The 19,363-nt window shown below is 34.9% G+C and overlaps 1 protein-coding gene across 1 annotated transcript in view; it reads left to right on the forward strand.

Moving 5' to 3' along the window:
- The window catches only part of Pibf1 (progesterone immunomodulatory binding factor 1), a 234,411-nt gene that overhangs the window by 182,348 nt on the left and 32,700 nt on the right, over nucleotides 1-19,363 (forward strand). The window contains exons 15-16 of the mRNA XM_047553407.1: nucleotides 4,360-4,490; nucleotides 12,623-12,707. Of these exons, the coding sequence (XP_047409363.1) occupies nucleotides 4,360-4,490; nucleotides 12,623-12,707 (216 nt within the window). The remainder of the gene's footprint in view (nucleotides 1-4,359; nucleotides 4,491-12,622; nucleotides 12,708-19,363) is intronic.

Raw genomic sequence — 19,363 nt, forward strand, 5'->3', positions numbered from 1 at the left:
ATATACCACCATACCTGGCTTGTTATAGAAAAGACTTTGTAAGATTATGTTGGAGGAATTGAATGAAATTCTCTTAAGTTCTGTTTATTTCAAAAATAGAAATTATTACTTTTCGTTGAGAGACATGTTCTCTTTTCCTGAGTATGAAAAACCATGGAGGACAGAAGGAGAAAGGGAGACATGGAGGATTTTAAAAGCCTACAAACAGGTTTATAAAGAAATACACCCTTAAGACTGACAACACTTTTGTTTTTGTTATCCAGAGAGCAAGGAAGTCCTAGCTTGTATATTAGATACCTTCAAAGTAAGTCTTTAAGCCCTTAATTTTGTTTATAATATTTAAGTCAAATATATGTAATTGCTATCATGAAAAAGTGAATTAAAATATATAAGACAGACTGCTTTTATGAGATGTTGTTTGTGTAACTGAAATTGGATGTTTTAAACAGCTCATTCTAGACTAAAGTTAACTACAGTCTGTTAATGCTCTTAGTCCTTCCTGCCACCCTTACCCCCCACTCCACCCCACATGCACACATGGACTATTCTGTACTTTGAAACACAAAGCAACTTGTCAGTTCAGTTTATTCAGTTAGGGTCAGTTCTGTGAAAACAAAGTCAAGGCAATTGTTTGATTTAATTGACTAGAGAAACTGGTTATACAGGTTAGTAGAACTTAGTCCAACTGCATATTTGAAGTTCATAAAGTAACTTAATAGAATAATAAGATTCCAGGGACATTGTAGTAGATTTTAAAGAATGATTACCAAAACAAAGAAAAATACACTAAAATCCAAGTTATAGAAAATGTTTTGTGGATTTTTTTTTCTTTATGGGTCTGCTTTGACCCTAATGAATAGTGTCCAAAAAATCCTTCTGTATGTTTTTCATCTCCTTTTCTTTGAGGAATTCTTTCCTGGACTATAGTTAACATAACCACAAGAAAATTATCTAGTATTTTTCTAGTATAATTTAGATAAATAATTTAAATCCTTTGATGAAGTAGTTCGCTAACTGTAAGCAGACATTCTTTAGTCAGTCTTCTCTTGGCCTCACCTCCTTCTTTTCCCTCCTAGGCCTCTTGGTTTTCAGTGTAAAGATGTTCTAACTTCTGCCATTGATTTTTTCCACCTCCCTCTGTGTCTTCCATAACCCAACTCCCTATTTCCTGCTTTATCTCCTGGGCTAATCACTTACTGTTTTATTAAAATGAGTAGAGAACCAAAAAATTGAAATGCTAAAATAAATTAAATCTTTAAGACTTAATTTTTTAGACATATATAGATTTCATAAGTATAGTTGATTTGAGGAGGAAAAACACACATTATTTCTTGTTCCAGAAGAACAGCAAATCTTCAGCCTCAGTTTAACTTGTTGATAATTAGAAAGGAAAGGGGGAATTTTAAACATACATAAAAGTCTACAAATTTATTATCAAAGATCATCTCAAACTTAGAATAGTTAGGAATGTTATAATATTGTTTTCATTAATAAAATATGCCCCTCTCTCTCCCCTCATCTTACAGTAAATGTACACAAATTTTGTCATAATTGTTCAGTTTTTCATATTCAACTTTAGAATACCTTTTTCAAGGGGCTGGACATGGAGGTACATGCTTGTAATCCCAGCTACTTGGGAGGCTGAGGCAGAAGGATCACTTTAGCCTAGGAATCTGAAATCAGCCTGGTCAACATAGGAAGATCCTGTCTCAGGGTGTGGTGGGGGCTCACTGTGTACCGAAATAGGGGCCTGGTGACATTGAGACACCATGTTATGGGGTTTTTGGTTTTGGGGTGCTTTTGTGGTTTTTTTTTCATGTTGCTAGGGATTAAACCGAGGGCCTCAAGCATCCTAGGCAAGTGCTCTACCACTGAGCTACAACAACCCCAACCCAATGTTGTTTAGTTCTTTTAGTGACATATATTTTACATTTGCTTAAGGAAAAAGGAAAAACAAAAAATGAGCAAAACCAAAACAAAACAACAACAACAAAAAAAAAAAAAAACTAAGTTGAATAGTATATAAGCTAATAAAATTCTTTAGGGAAGAACTTTGTAGTTATATGTTAAAAGGGTTAAGTAGTCATAACCTTTATCATAATATATATTCTGTTCAAAAAAATTGAAGAAAATATTAATTTAAGGAAAAAATTCTGTAATAGGGAAAAGAGTTGTTATAGCATTATCTATACCAGTCAGACATTGATAATATGTTATATATGTGTTACTGTAAGCAACATAATTAAACTGTGATACACGGGCTTGCTAGACAGTTTTATAACCATTAAAAATTTATTAAATTCAAGTTCTTTCACCAACCTGGAAAAATTATCTGATAAAGGTTATATGATTCTGGGGAATGAAATTGACCAAATTATGTACTATGCATGTATGAATGCTTCACAGTATATTCTACTATTATGTATAGCTATAAAGTACCAATTAAATTAATTAAGTCGGGTAGGGTGGCACATGCCTGTAATCCCAGTGGCTCAGAAGGCTGAGGCAAGAGGATCAAAAGTTAGAAGCCAGCCTCAGCAACCTAGAGAGACCCTAACCAACTTAGTGAGACCCTATCTCAGAGTAAAAAGGATTGGGGATGTGGCTCACTGGTTAAGCACCCTTGGGCCAATTAAAAATATGAAAAAAAAAAAAAAAAAAGGTCAGCAGTTCAGGAGACTGAAACAGGAAGATCCCAAGTTCAAGGTCAGCCTCAGCAATTTAGCAAGGCCCTAAGCAGCTTGGGAGACCCTGTCTCAAAATAAAATATTAAAAGGGCTGTGGATGTAGCTCAGTGGTTAAGTACCCCTGAGTTCAATCCCCAGTACCAATTTTTTATTTTTAATTTGAAAAAGACAAAAAGGGCAGGGGATGTAACTCAATAGTAAAGTGCACCTGGACTCAATCGCCAGCATCCCCCGGCAATTACTTTCTAAAAAGTAATTTTTTAGTTATGTGATTTTGATTTTTAAAAAATTACATAACTAAAAAAGGATATATGAGAAAACATAATATGAGATTGTACATAGTATACTAGAAATGAACACTTGGAAAAGTGAACTAAGAAAACAATTTCATTTACAGATAACATCAGTAAGCATTAAATACTTAGGAATAAATTTAACCAAATAGGCAAAAGATTCTCATGTTTATGGATTGGAGGACTTCTTATTGTTAAGAGGAAAATACCACCCAAAATAATCTACAAATTAAGCATGAACTATCAAAATCCCAATGGAGTTTTTGTACAAAAATATGAAAACCCAGCTGGACATTGTGGTGCATACCTGTAATCCCATCAATTTAGGAAGCTGAGGCAGGAAGAACACAAGTTTAAGGTCAGACTCAGCAACTTAGTGAGACCGTCTCAATAAAATGAAAGGGGCTAGGGATGTAGGTCAGTGGTAATGCCCCTCTGAGTTCAATCCCCAGTACTGCCAAAAAAGAAAAAAGTTCATTTGGAATTTTAAGGGACTTCCAATAGCCAAAACAGTTTTGAAAAGGAAAATAAAATAAAAAGTTGGAGAACTCATTTCCAAATATCAAAACTCACTGCAAAGTTATAGTAATCAAGTTGGGTGCTGCCGTCAGGAGGATAGACACATAAACCAATGGAACAGAAAAGAGAACCAGAAATAAATACATATGCATTTGTCAGTGGCTTTTTACAAAGTTCCCAAGACCCTTTAGTACAGAAAGGACAGTTTTCTCAACAAATGGAGCAGGTAAAACTAAGTATCTACATTAAAAAGAATGAAGTTGGACCCTGACCTTATGCCATATACAAAAACTAAAAATAAATCAAAGACCTAAATTTGAAAGCAAAGCTATAAAACTTTCATAGAAGAAAACATCAGAAAAAATCTTTATCATCTTGTATTTGGCGATCACTTCATCAAAAAGACAGACAAAAGAAATAGAAACAGATAAATTTGACTTGCATTAAATCTTAATGCTTAGAAGGACAGAATCAGGAAAGTGTAAAGACAGTGCACAAAATGGGAGAAAATATTTGCAAATTTTGTATCTGATAAGTTTATTATTCAGAATACTCCTATAACTAGCTGGGCGTGTTGGCAAATGCCTATAATCCCAGCGACTCAGGAGGCTGAGGCAGTAGGATCGCAAATTCAAAGTCAACCTCAGCAACTTGGCCAGGTCCTAAGCAATTTGGCAAGACCCTATCTCAAAATAAAAAATAAAACAGGAGGGGATGTGGCTCAGTGGTTAAGCACCCTTGGGTTCAATCCCTAGTACAAAAAAAAAAAAAGGTTTAGTGTACTACATTTGTGCAAGGACACTGTGAATTAATTTAGCTTATCTGATTTCTAAAGTTTAATGAAACTTGTGTTTCTTTAGCTTGACAGAGCCAATTCGCTATTAAACCAGACTCAACAACCTTACAGATACCTCATTGAATCAGTACGTCAGAGAGATTCCAAGATTGATTCACTGATGAAGTGTATAGCACAACTTGAGAAAGATGTCAGGTAAACCATCTACAAATTTTTTCTTTGAATAATAAGGACATTTGTAAACATAATGGTGCTATAGATGATTTTGGATTATAAATTATAAAAACAATTTCAAAAGATGAAGGCAGTCTTAAATGAAAATTCAGCTTGTCTTGGGAAAACTTGGTCACATCATATCAGGTATTCATATTCCACCTGATGAAATTTTAGCAAGGAAATAACAGTGCTATGCTTACTAACAAAACACCCTTTCTAGGGACACAACAGCTGTCCTGTGCTTGTTTTCCTATAGTTGTCTGATGGGATATGGGTTGACCAAAATGACTGTAACTAGATGCCATTTATGGAGTTAAAATGGCTTTTTAAATGGATAATGTGTACACATTTACTTAGATTCATGTTGACTTTGCCAAGGAATTTTTAGGCTTTTCTTTCCCTGACCCTTTACATGGAGTAACCTATGAATTACATCCATGTAAATAAATGAATTCCTTTCACTTCCCTAGTGTGAAATTTGTTTGCTTATTGAGACCTTATCTGAAAGATTGCTCCATTTATTAGTCATTCAAATTCTTTGCCTTCATCTATATGATAATTTTATAATACCTTCATCTATATGATAATTTTAAAAACAGAAATAAAAGAATAATGCTGTGCATTAAGAAAATGGCACATACCTGTAATCCCAGCAGTTCAAGAGACTGAGGCAAGAGGATGGAGAGTTCAAAGCCAACCTCAGCAAATTAGCGAGTCCTTAAGCAACTCAGCAAGACCTTGTCTCTAAATAAAATATGAAAAAAGGGTTGGGGATGTGACTCACTGGTAGAGTGCCCCGGGTTCAATCCCCAGTACCAAAAAAAAAAAAAAAAGATTTTTAACTCAGGAATGTTTAGCTAGTTGACTTGGTTATTAAATTTTAAGGTTAGCACAATAATTTAAGTTTTTCTGGATAAATTATTAACCCATCATAAGTGTGGAAGCAAATCATTAAAAAGGAATTGATATTGTTGAATTAAAAAATTGGAAAACAGTAAGGAGAAAATAGTTATTAAATCCATGTTTCCTAAGGCATATAACCAAAAAAATTTAGCTATTCATAATTAACTCCAAAGTGTGGGTTTTCTTTTTGATAAATCAGAATGATTATTATCTCTGATTTTTACCCCACCAAAATAGTTCAGAAATATACTCCTGTTCTTAATTTGTGATAATGTGGTAAAATAATTTAAAGTCACATTTATGCTTTAAACCTCAAAATATCCCAGGTACTCAAGAGGCTGAGGCAGGAGGACTTCAAGTTTGAGACCAGACTGGGCAACTTAGAGATCCTCTTTCGAAATAAAAAATAAAAAGCAATGGAGATGTAGCTCAGTGGTAGAGTGACCCTGGTTCAATCCCCAGTATAATAATAATAATAATAAATGACAAAAATTAATTAATTATGCTATAAGCACCTATTGGGGACAATGGAAATTTCTTTCATCATCTACTCAGCAATGTGGTTTTCTTAGGGAAACTGAGGAAGAAACCCCAAATAGAATTTCTTCTTATGTTGTATATTTATTATATTTGAAACTATTTGTAATATTCTTATTTTACCTTTATAATCATTGAGAGGATATATGTAAAGAGCTGGAAAAATTGCCTCTTGTACAGATACCTTCATATAAATTTATTTGAATACTTATTAAGAATGAAGATGGCTAAAAATGTTTAATATACAGAAAAATAGCTATAAGAGAAAATTAGAAAGAGGAACATTGTGAACCCTAGAGAAATTAAGCAACTTGCCCTCTCAGAATATATAGCTCTGTGGTGGAGCCATGTCGACGCCCATGGCAATTTGTCACCGCCTGCAGCAACACTTTGCACAGGTATAGAGGATAGAGGAACTGAGGTTTGCTTGCTTTAAGAGGAGAGAGAGAGAGAGGCTTTGCATAAGAGAGAAAGACTTTGCTTAAGAGAGAGAGAGACTACCCTTTCAGAAATCTTATCTTCTTAGTTTTGCTCCTGCTTCTTAAAGGTGCGTCCTGCATCCTGTGAACTAAGGGTCCGTCTACCTAAGGTGCTTTAGGGATGTGTCCCGCATACTGCAATCTGTGATCTGCAACCTAAAGATGTGTTCTCAGTTCTCCACTCTCTGCTCTGTGATCTATCTTCCACCACTGCTCCTACTCACTGTTTCTATCTGCTTGCCACTTCTTCTTCTTCCTTTCTGCTAATGGCTTCTCTGTTTCTTTCTGCTAGCTGCTCCTCTTACTGTTGCTCCTTACTCCTCTCACTTTTCCCTGCCTGCTGCTGCTCCTTTCTCTACTACCTACTGTCCGCTTATATTCCCTACAAGAGACGGAGGGCGGAGCAACGCCAGTTGAGATCAGGCGAGGAACCAGCTGCCCAATCACGAGCAGGCGCAAGCAGGAGCACTTAAGGACACCTGTGCACACGTACCTCCAATGTGATCAAAACAGCTTCTGGCTGGCTGCCAGGCGCCATCTTCGGGGAGTACGCATGGCATAGCCCCCAACAAGCCAAAATTTAAATCTGTATCTGTCTGATTTCTAATTCTGTATTCTGAACCATTCTGTTACACTGCCTCCCAATGCTCTATTCTGAATAATGAATATTTTTCATTAACTAATATAATTAAGAAAGAAAAGCAAAAAAATAGTATAAAATAGGGTTTTGAAAAAAAGTAGGACTTTGTGCTGGTAATTATAGAAGGTAGACAGATATTTGGGGGATTATCATATTTTCTCTTTTCAAATACTCTATAATAAATGTCTTTTTTAAAAAAGGAAAAGATTTTAGCAAGTTTGAGGCTTGCCTCTGCAATTTAGTGAGGCCCTTAGCAACTTAGCAAGCCCCCGTCTCAAAAAAATATGAAAAGGGACTGGGAATGTAGCTCAGTGGTAGCCCCTGGGTTAAATCCAAAAGAAAAAATTTCAAAAGGGAAGGCAGGCTTTATAGACTGGTTGCATGAATTCAAATCTTGCCCAATACTTAGTTTTGGATTGAGGTAAGTAAGTAAAACTCTCTAAACTTCCATTGTCGAATAGGACTTTCTGCAGTAATAAAAATATTCTGTATCTGCACTGTCCTCTATCAATACCACTGTCCACTAGACATTTGCCACATGTGCCTGATGTTCATTTGAAATGAAGGTAGTATTACTGAGGGACTAAATTTTTTAATTGAATTAATTTTAATTTTAGTTGCCTCTGTGGCTAATGGCTGTGGTATTGAACAGTACGGCCAGCCAGTTTCCACATCTATGAATGAAACCATTGTTAAAAGTACCTAATTCATATTGCTGTGTTCTGAGAATTATAGTATGTGATTTTTATAATAGATGTAGTATAATGCCTAAATATTATAAATATTCAGTAAACATTTGCTTTTATTAGTATTTATCTTACCTTTTAAAAATGTGTATATTGAGCCAAGTGCAGGGGTGCACCTCTATAATTGCAGCTTTTTCAGAGGCTGAGACAGGAGGGTCCCAAATTTGAGGCCAACCTGGGCAACTTAGAGAGACCCTGTCTCAAAAGAAAAAAAGTGCTGGGGATGTAGAGGTCAGCAGTAAAGCACTTCTAGCATGTGCAAGGCACTGGATCCAATCCCTAGCACCATAAAAGAGAGAGAAATAATATTTCTCAAAATATATTGAATTTTGTCAAAAATCAAGACTTCCTTATTAATAACAACTGTAATCATTAAAGTTATGCCAATTACAGAATTAACTATCAAATGTTTTTGGCTAAACATCTGAGTCTTTTAACACTGTTTTATAAATTTATCATATCATAATGTCTTAGATCTTGAACAGATTTTCACAGGTTATGAAATCTTGCTCTCAATTGAAGAACTATCTTCTTATTTGAAAAAGTAATGTGCTTCCAATCATATAATTGTGGCATTTGAGAGGCAACTATAGTTGTACCCTGGTTACATGAATGAAGTGATGTGATATGATGCTGGCATAAAGTGTCAGCTCAATCAACAAGTTGAATCTAGTAAGATGGATCACTATACCCACAATTCTATAAACCCTCAGTTCTTCACCCTACTTTGAGCCAATGGCATTTCAAGTCCTATAATAGAATTATCCTGGGTTTTGAATACATATCAACCTGGCTTCTCTCCAAGTAAATGTATCTATAAAGTATAGATTCTAATGTGAACATCAAGGGATAATTGTGAAAATTAAACACACTAACACATGTAAAGCTTCTAACCAGGGCCTGCCAGGTGGCACACCTGTAATCTCAGCAATTTAGGAGGCTGAAGCAGGAAGGTTGCCAGTCTCAGCAACTTAGCAAGGCGCTGTCTCAACATAAAAAATACAAAGACCTGGGGATATATCTCAGTGATAAAGCATCCCTGGGTTTTCCCAGTTTAAAAAAAAAAAAAAGCTTCTTGCACATGGGAGACATTCAGTAAATGTAACTTCCATTCCCCTTTTCCTTTACTAAATCAAAAATTTAAACATTAGATGGTTCATCCAGAAATATTACTAAATTATTATGTTCCTTGGAATTGACTGTTCTTTTTTTGTTGGGTATTGATTTTAATTTTAAAGAATATTTATATCAATCAATTATTAAAAATGTTTTTCTAGCTTGTAAATAAGAATTGTTTTAAAGAACAAAATAATTTTGTTTTACTTGGAAAATTAAATGATACCACTATACCACACTTACCCCTTCCAAATCTAGCTATTTATACAATATATTCAATTTCTAGAAAAGTTAGAGCAAATATTACAGTGAAATAAAATCATTACAAATGTGTTAAAAGTTTATATTTGAGATGTCACTGCTAACTGCTTAAAATCCTCTATCACTAAGGTAAATTATTACCAACCTAAACGTAGTACTATTAACTCTCCTCTACCAAGTTGCAAAAGACAGCCTGGGCAATATAGTTTTTTCTCTACTAAAGAACCAAAAGGCCACGCATGGTGGCACATGCCTATAATCCCATTGGCTTGGGAGCCTGAGGCAGGAGAGTGGCAAGTTCAAAGCCAGCCTCAGCAACCGAAGGCACTAAGCAATCAGTGAGACTCTGTCTCTAAATAAAATACAAAATAGGGCTGGGGATGTGGCTCAGTGGTCTCTGAGTTCAATCCCCAATACAAAAACAAGAACCAAAGGAAGCATTGAAAGAGAATAATTAGCATAAATTTTCTTTCCCTGGTGTCAGATCTCAGTTTATTCTTAACTAGTAATTAAAGAAGAAAAAGACTACATTGTCAACTTCTCTTACGTGGCTAAACCAGAGTATATTGATCCAGGAAGTTAAGGAACAGTATATCAGGAATATGTTTTCATATAGCAGGTGAAACAGAGCCATAAACATGAATTTCTAAGTAATAATTAACAGTGAATTTAACAATTATGGCTGTAATATACCGTTCAAGATAGATGTGCTTGTAAGGAGATTTGTTTTGTAGTTGCTTTATGAGTCACGCATACAAGCTTTGTATTTTTAAAGTAAGTTTCCATGGTTATGAAATATGTCTTACAACGACTGAGCTTTCTTTTGAGTATTTATATACATACTAGCAGAACAGCGAATATGATAATGTTAAGTTTTAAAGACCCACATGTTGAAGGTAGTCTCTTATGCCTCAAGTGTATTATAATGAAGAATAGACTGAAAATATACATTCAGATATTCTAATCACAGAAAAGTTGTCCATGGAGTATGTGATATGTTTTTGTGTCTTTCAGATGTAACACAGTTGTTCTGTAAAACAGTTTATCTGCCTGCCTTTTATTTCATGTTGTGTGGTTTTCTATTTAATTATAGAATATTTACTTTATTCTTGAAAAAGTTAAACACAACATATAAAACATTTCTAAAGAATTATCCAGCAAAATCCTTTAATTACTTCAACTGTTCATTCCCTTTACACTACTTTTTATTTAATGGGCATGTTGGCATTGGAGACTATGTTATGTATGCACTGCACATAATAGGCTATGTTTATATATTGTATATTTGTATGTACTTATATATGAACACACACACTTTTCTGTCCCTTGAAAATTCCTAGTCCTATTTACTGAATTTTACTTTAATTTTGAAGGATATTTCATATTCAAAGTGATTCCAGCTAGAGAGAGATTAGAATTTTAGAGTTTAAGAAACATCTGATCCTTACCCTGCTTTGGGGACTGTGGCAGAGCATGACACTCAGTTTCCTTTGTACCATTTTGTTCTTTCAACTCCTCAGCCCAGTAGGATCTCTGGCGCCTAACTCCGAAGTCAGTTTGTTTTTCTGCTCAGCTACTTACCTTTATTGGCATTTAATTACTGTTTTCCTCTGATGCCTGTTTTTCATCTAAATTAGTAATACTGTATAGCATTTATGTCGAATTTTATGAGTTCAGCACTTTATATAATCATACATTAGATAATTCACATATCCTTCTGGCATATCTGAATATTTCTACTACTACAGATATGCAAAAACTGAGGTTCAGTGGAGCAGCGTGTGTTGTGCTTTGTACCACACAGTTGAGTCAAAGGGCCCAGTTGGAAACACAAGTCAGAATTGCATCTAGTCTTTTCTTCTAAGGATACTCCAAGATGCTTCCTGGGAAAGTTCTCAATTACTAGGAAGGAGGAATTTGTATGCTTTTCCTTCTTAAATCCTTGAAATTACCAGTTCTTTCTAAAATGTGTGCTACTCTTCCTTGTATTAAAAAAACTTTGGGGGCTGAGAATGTAGCTCAGTGGTAGAGTGCTTGCCTAGCATGCATGAGGCCCTGTGTTCAATACTCAGTACCACTTTTAAAAAAAGAAAACAACTTCTTGATACTTTAAAAACTGGCAGCTTTCCATTTTCTTAAAGTATAACATAAAGATGTCTTACCTATTTAGCAAAATAATTCTCATTAATTTTACCCTGGTAAATTTTGTCTGAACATTTGAGGAGTTATGTTACTATACTTTATTATTGCTTTTCTTAATTCTTGTGGTAGTACTGATTGAGTAAATTTATTCTGGTAACATTAGAAGAATATTTAATTGTTCTAATTTCTGTATGTTGAATAGTAAGACTACCAACAATAGAAAGCAGGTCCCACATAATTCTCTTAAAATATTAATAGTCCTTATAATTAGGCTCATAGATAGCTTCTTACCCTCTTCTATCAGAAAAGTGGTCATGTCAAGGGAAAATTCACAATGCAGACTTAGAAATTAAAGATTAAACTAAGAATTTAGAGACAAAAATTATTTTCCAAAGTGTATCACAGACTAATTCATTTACCTAACTCAGTGGTAATTTAGTGTATGGTAAATTATCAAATACTACTTTTAGTTTTAAGTATAAATATTTTAATTTGACTTCTAATATTTTGTATGTTGATGTTTTGCCCTTGTGTATTCTCTTTTCACCTTTTTTTAAGTCCTGCTTTCTCTTTTTACATTTCAGGAATAAGTAGTCAACTTTCAAACACTGATTTTATGCTCATGGTAGGCAAGAAAGTATTCTTAGAAAGCACCTCATTTTCATTGTTTGAGTCTTCTGCCTGGTACCATGGCACTCACCTAAAACCCTACCAACTTGGGAGGCCAAGGCAGAAGAATCACAAGTTCAAAACCAGCCTCAGCAACTCAGTAATGCCCTAAGAAACTGAGCAAGACCCTGTCTCAAAATAAAAACAATGCCGGGCACCTGTAATCCCAGTGACTTGGGAGGTTGAGGCAGGAGGATCTTGAGTTCAAAGCCAGCCTCAGCAAAAGCAAGGTACTAAGCAACTCAATGAGACCCTGTCTCTAAATAAAATACAAAATATGGCTGAAGATGTGGCTCAGTGGTCAAGTGCTCCTGATTTCAATCCCTGGTACCAAAAATAAAATAAAAATAAATAGAAGCTAGGCAATCCTGATACCAAAAAAAAAGTCTTTGGACTTAGTTATTTTCTAAGCTAATCATTAAATTAAACATTAAAATGACAGGTTTGATATTTTTATTGACTACAAATTGAATTTATATTTTAAGTCAAACCATCCTGAAGTCAAATTTAGTTTATCTGTAAGATTCATGTTTACTATTTTTGCTGTTTACTATTTGCTAATTAAATTTACACCGACATGATCACTTTTTAAAACTTTGGGTCGTTTCTTTTTTCCAGCAACTTAAATAAAGAAAAGTCAGCTTTACTACAGATGAAGAATCAAATGGCATTAGATTTAGAACAACTTCTGAATCATCGTGAGGTACTTTTTCCATTTTGTAATAATTTTTACCATTTTAATCATTTTCAGAATCCACATTGGGTTAGGATTATTGACTTGCATTTGACTCTGCTCATTAACAACTTCTCATGTTTGCATCGCACTGTGACCTGGCCCTTTTCATTCAACTTATGATATCCTTTATTCTTAGTGTCGATTCTTATTTCTGGAATTCCCTTTCTCTTGTTGACCAGTATTGATTTGTTCATATCTCTATCCCTGAATTTCCACATTATTTATTCATTATCTGTTTTATTTCTTTTTGCCATGAGACAATAGATTTCTTTAGTGTGCTTCTGTCTTATATAGCAGTGTACACCCAGTACCTAATATACAATATTTGTATTGAGTTTTAAAGCTCATATACTTCTTTATTTTTTTTTTCATTTGTTCCTTGCCAGAAATATTTTTTAAGTAATTATAATTCCCATTTTATAGGAGGAAAAATGTCTTTAAGTGGCTTGCCAAAAGCTAGTTAGTACTCAAGACAGGAGCCAAGTTTTGTTTTTTTTTTTAAGTCTTGTTTATTAAGGTATAATATACAAATGTAAGATTCACCCATTTTAGCAGACATTTCTGGGTTTTGTTGACAAACGTATAGTCCGTAACTGCTACCACAGTCAATATATGAAGTAATTCCACCATCCCAGAAAGTCCTCAGGCACTTTGTAGTTGATCCCTTCCCTTAATCCCTTGCCTTAACAGCCACTAACTAATCTATTTCCTACAGATTTACCTTTCATAGGACATCATAAAAATGAAAATTATCAATATGTAGCCTTTTGAGTCTGACTTTTTTTCAATTACTGAATGATAGTTCATTTTATAGATTTATCACAGTTTGTTAATCTGTTCACCAGTTGATATTTACGTCATTTCCATTTTCAGACATCTACAAGTAAAATAATATATAGTATATTAATAGTATAATTATTTATTATATTAATATTTCAGTGTAATATGTTATGAAATTATAAATAAAGTAACTTTGATTTAATTTATAAATAAACAGTTGTATATAGATTTTTGTGTAAATCTAAGTTTCCATTTCTCTTGGTACACAACGTAAAACACAAACTGGATAAATGGTAATTGAAGTGCATATTTATAATAAACTGCCAGACTTTTCCAAAATGAGTGTATTTTTGTTTGTTTGGCTTTGTAATAGGTGATTGAAACCAGAGGTTCTTAACCACTGAGCCACATCTTCCACCCTTTTAATTTTTTATATAGAGACAGGATCTCACTAAGTTGCTTAGGACCTTGCTAAGTGGTTGAGGCTGACCTTGAACTTCTGATCTTCCTCCTGCTTCAACCTCCCAGGTTGCTGGCATTATAGGAATGTGCCACCATACCCTGCAAAATGAGTATACTTTTGCATTTCCACTCGAAATGAATGAGAGTTCTAGTAACTAAGCATCCTAGCCAACATTTGGTATTGTTAAACCCAATTTTTTAGTCCAAAGCACTTTTTTCCACCGGACTATCCAATCACTGCCTCATTTTAGCCATCTTTTATTATTTTGGTATCCTAAAAGAGAAAGATATGTTCAAGGCAGATCACTGACTCCTGAGTATCCTAAAAACATTATTTCCTAGTCTGGAAAAGCTATAGCAGCCATTTGGGAAGAAGTTACTAGAAAAATATTATTGAGAAAGATGCACTAGGGACTAGTATTACTGGAAGGAGTATCTTAGAAATGGTGTCAGAGGAATTGAAGGATTTTCTTAATCTTAGAAATGACTTCTCTAGTAAGTTCTCATTTGTTTGTTTGTTTTGTACTGGGGATTGAACCCAGGGGTGCTTTGCCACTGAACTATATCCCCAGTCTTTTTGTTTTTTTCTTTTCACTTATTCCTAGAATTCTGCCTTGAAATAATGTTTTTCTGCTGTGAAAGTCTGATGCATTCATTATGTGGAATTTTTCACGTTTTTGAAGTTGAATATTTACAGAGTGTAATAACTACTGATGTCTAGTCAGTCATATCAACAACATTTTTTTCCATAAAGCTGCATAACAAGTACTTTTTTTCACAGTGGAAGTTTTCATTTGATTTTAAAGAAATGTGCTAGACATGGTATATAAGCAATTTTAGTTCATATATTTATATGTCATACTTGAAATCACTTGAATGAGTCCAAATAACAACTGAAAAGTTTCACTTGGTGAGTTGAGATGAAAATATCTTAAAGCATGAAGATTAAATACTAGCAAAACAAAACTACTCATATGCATTTCATGCTACTGCAAGGCATCAATGAAATTTGTATGGGTATATACGTAATTAAATAATTATCAGGTAATTTCTATGTATTTGACTGTGCATCTTCACTTGGGAATTATAGTTTAATAATCTAATGTTGGACTTTCATAATACCAACTATCTAAAGCAAAGCAATGTTTTTTTTTTCTTTTCAAAGCAAAGTAAAAATTAAAGCTTAGAAAAGAAAATCAGACCCAAGTTTGTTATCTTTTTCTAAGAACCATTAAATACCAACATGCATAGTATGTTAAGATGCAAAGATCTATGCAGGCTGGTCATATGGAAAGATCACTGCTGGTGACCCCAGGAAATGTTTGTCCTTTCACTTGAGCATTTACCCCACAAAACAAAGTGTCTACACAGGATTGGTTTATTTATTTCATGAATATTGATTTATTCACTTATGAATATTTATCATTTTGGAGTTCATGTGCTCAGAATAGCCAACAGATAAGGGTCAGATAAGAATAACTGAGGACCCAGTGGCATACACCTGTAATTCCAGTGACTCTGGAGGCTGAGGAAGGAGCATTGCTAGTTCAAGGCCAACCTCAGCAACTTAGTAGAACCCTGTCTCAGAATAAAATTTAAAAGAATTGGGAATGTGGCTCAGTGGTAGAGCACCCCTGGGTTTAATCCCCAGTATCACAAATAAATAAATAAATGATTTTTTTTACATGTGCGCTAGGGATAAAACCTGGGTCTCAAGCATGCTGGGCAAATATTCTACTACTGAATTATACCCCTAACCCCTCTTACCCTTGATAAATGTTTGTTTATAAGTGAAAATCATTACTAGGGTGAAGCAAGCAAGGCATCAAAGGGCACAAGATGTTAAGGAGGCACCATTCTCAGTGATGCCCAGTACAGGGTCAGCACCTGAGAGCCACTCCCTCCTGACAGTTTGCACCCAAGGCTTCTGGTTTGCATCACACTAATCAGGGGCCTGGAAAAATTATCTAATATAAGTCATAGTTTTAATCACTAAATGTCAACAATTTAAATTAGCAATTTATTTAAAGTTTCTCATTTCATTAGAGAGCTCTAGTTTAATTTTCAACAGTTACTTAGTTATGATGAGGCCATACATGTTTGTGTAATGTGAATGAGAACACTTACACAGTTAAATGAAAAAAGATAACAAGTAAGACAATTTTTTCCCTTTTTTTTTTTTTAAACCCAGGGGCATTAACTGCTGAGCCACATCCCCGGCCCTTTTTCATATTTTATTTAGAGACAGAGTTTTCCTAAGTTACTTAGGGCCTCACTAAGTTTCTGGGGCTGGTTTTCAACCTTCAGTCTCCTGCCTCAGCCTCCCAAGCCCCTGGGATTACAGGCATGTGCCATGTGCCCGACCAAGTAAGACAATTCTAAGTGGACAAGTCTAAAACATTTGGAACCTGTCCACAAAAAGTTTTTACTTCTATATTAGCATTAGCTCAAAAATATTGACTTAAAAGATCTCTTCTCATGCTAAGAGTGCAGTTGTATTCTAAAGATTTCCAAAAATGTGTGTTGACTTCCAGTGCTATAAATTTTTAGTGTTTATACATTCAGGAAGTAGTTTGTAATTATGAGTTATGTGTTAGGTGATTTTTGTCTCAACTTTTCTTTAGAGAAAATATGTCTAATATTATTGTGTTTTCTAATAATTTTAATGACATAAAAATAAAGAGTATGTATGAAAAATAACATATTTTAGGTTGTCTTTTGGAGTACGAAGTTCAGTTGGTTTCAACATGGTAGGTTAAAGGATTTGCACAACAAGCCAGGTGGTGGTGCACACCTGTAATCCCAGCAGTTTGGGAGGCTAAGGCAGGAGGATCATGAGTTCAAAGCCTGCCTCAGCAATTTAGCGAGGCCCTGAGCAACTCAGCAATAAATTAAAATATAAAAAATGGCTGGGGATGTGGCTCAATGGTTAAGGGTCTTGGTTTCAATACCTGGACTCCCCCCCACCCCAAAAAGAAGGATTTGTTCTACTAAATAGTAACTTAAATTTCTATCATAAATTGAATTGAGCTCTCTATTCTAAATTCAAAGGGTTTTGGAGGGAACGTTGGGGGTTTTGTTGTTTGGTTTGGGTTTTGTTTTGAGATCTATATTGCCCAGGCTGATCTCAAACTCATGAGCTCAAGTGATCCTTCCACCTCAGCCACTGCGTAGTTGGGACTACAGATGTTAAGCCACTGTGCCCAGGTTAAATTCTCCAGGTGTTGTCCCCTTATTCAGTGAAACCACAAATCAGAGTGGGGAAAGCTGGGTGGTGATTCCATGGTAGAGCACCTGCCTAGCATGCAAGAGGTTCCATCCTGAGCACCACCAATAAAAAAAAGAAATTCTCTGTCTCAGACATTCTGCCTGGGGATAAAAGACAAGATCTCTCTCTTCATAAAATTCCTTCCATTAATGCACAATTTATCATCATGCCTTCAATTTTTACAGAAAGAAGATCAAAACAAAGTCTGGTGTGATTTTTCTGTTTTGTAAAAGTAATTAAGGAAGTCTACTAAATACTTCCACATATATTATCTAATTTAATCTTTACTGTAGTCCACTGGTAAATACCACTATCCCCACTGTTACAGATGAAACTGATGCTGATAAGAGTTAAATGATTCAACTGTCATGATTACATACTGTCAAATTTAGAAGTTAATCCTTTTTTTTTTTTTTCTGGGAGAGGGAGAGTCTTTCTCCTTAGTCCTGTTTAGACATCAGATTTCAGGATAAATTATTGCTTGCATGAGTTCCAGGAAAGCTTTTGACTCTGTAGATGAAGTTATATCTTCATTTTGTCAGAAAATGAAAACTTTATAATTTAATGTGCTTCCTTTTTGTCTTCTTAGTTGCCAGAAAACTCAGAACTGAGTGTCTTATCCAGGTGTTATCACCTGTTTTTTCCCATTTTACTTTTGATTCCTTAGAATAACTTTTTCTGTTTCCTTCAGGTAGTCATATCTATTTTACATTTAAACATCTTCACTTGTACTGAGTAAAACCTTGTGTAAATAAATAGATGTAAATAAACTATTAGCCTTAAATAATCAGGTTAAAAAAAAGAGGTATACAGAAAAACATCTTAAATTATATAAGATTTCCTGATCCCCTCTGGAAATTCTGATTTTGCTTTTTGGAGGGGCAGTTGTTTGTGGTGCTGGGGATGGAATTCAGGCCTCACCCATACTTCCATGCTTGGCAAATGCTCTACCACTGAGATATACTGAGCTATACTCCTAATCCCTAACACTGCTTTTCTTTGTATTTTTGGCCATATTTTCTCAGAAATAAGTTTTCGTTGTGTTGAACCCAGGAGCACTTAACCACTGAGCCATATCTGTACCCCTTTTCATTTTTTATTTTGAGATAAGTTCTCACTAAGTTGCTTAGGGCTTTACTGAACTGCTGATGCTGGTCTCAAACTTGCAATCCTCCTGCCTCAGCTTCCTGAGTTGCTGGGATTATAGGCATGTGCTGCCACCATGCCCTGCTCTTAATAGAGTTCCAAAAGCCAGAAGAAAAGGAAGAGATCCACAGTAAATGGATGGGTTTTAGCTTTAGACCAAAGTATCACCTTTCTCCATGTGGAAGAGTAGAAGAATTGTGTGAGGATAAGAGTAAATTTATAGGTTGTTAGTATGTTAGTCAGCTTTCCAACACTATAACAAATATCTGAAATAATCAAGTAATAAAGAGAAAAGGTTTATTTGATCTGTGGTTTTAGAAGTTTCAGAACATGATTGACCCTCTTGCTTCTGGGCATATCAAAAGGCATCATATCATGGTGAGATCACATGGCAAAGCAAAACTTCCCACCTCATAGCTGGAAAGAGAAAGAGGCTGGGATCCCACTATCCTCTTTAAGGACATGCCCCCAGTGACCTGAAGACCTGGCCTAAGCCCTACCTGAATTGTGTCTACCATCTCTTGGTAGTGCCAAGCTGCAGACCAAGCCTTTAACACATGGACTTTCGGAAAACACTTATCCAGATTCTAGCAGGTGGTAATAATTTAAGGAGTTTCCATTTAATGGATGTTTTCTAATGGAAAGAGGCATGAACGGGTCAGAGTTTTGTTTTTTGTTTTTGTTTTTTTTTAATAGAGAACAGAACAAGAGTATTTGTTACTGTTATTTGCTATGTGGTAGTGGTAGTGATGGTGGTTTTTTTGTTCTATGGGTTTTTTTTTTCCCTTACAGTGCTGGGGATTGAACTCAGGGTCTCTTGCATGCTAGTCAGGTGCTCTGCCTCTGAGCTGCATCCCCAGCAGGGTCAGAGTTTTGAGGAACCAGGAATTTTGAAAGAGTTATCTAATGAATGAGTGAAAGAATTCCCACATTGAGAAGTCACATATTTATAGTAGTACCATTCTGT

Source organism: Sciurus carolinensis, chromosome 5, assembly GCF_902686445.1.
Source record: "Sciurus carolinensis chromosome 5, mSciCar1.2, whole genome shotgun sequence".
Classification (NCBI taxonomy): Eukaryota; Metazoa; Chordata; class Mammalia; order Rodentia; family Sciuridae; genus Sciurus; species Sciurus carolinensis.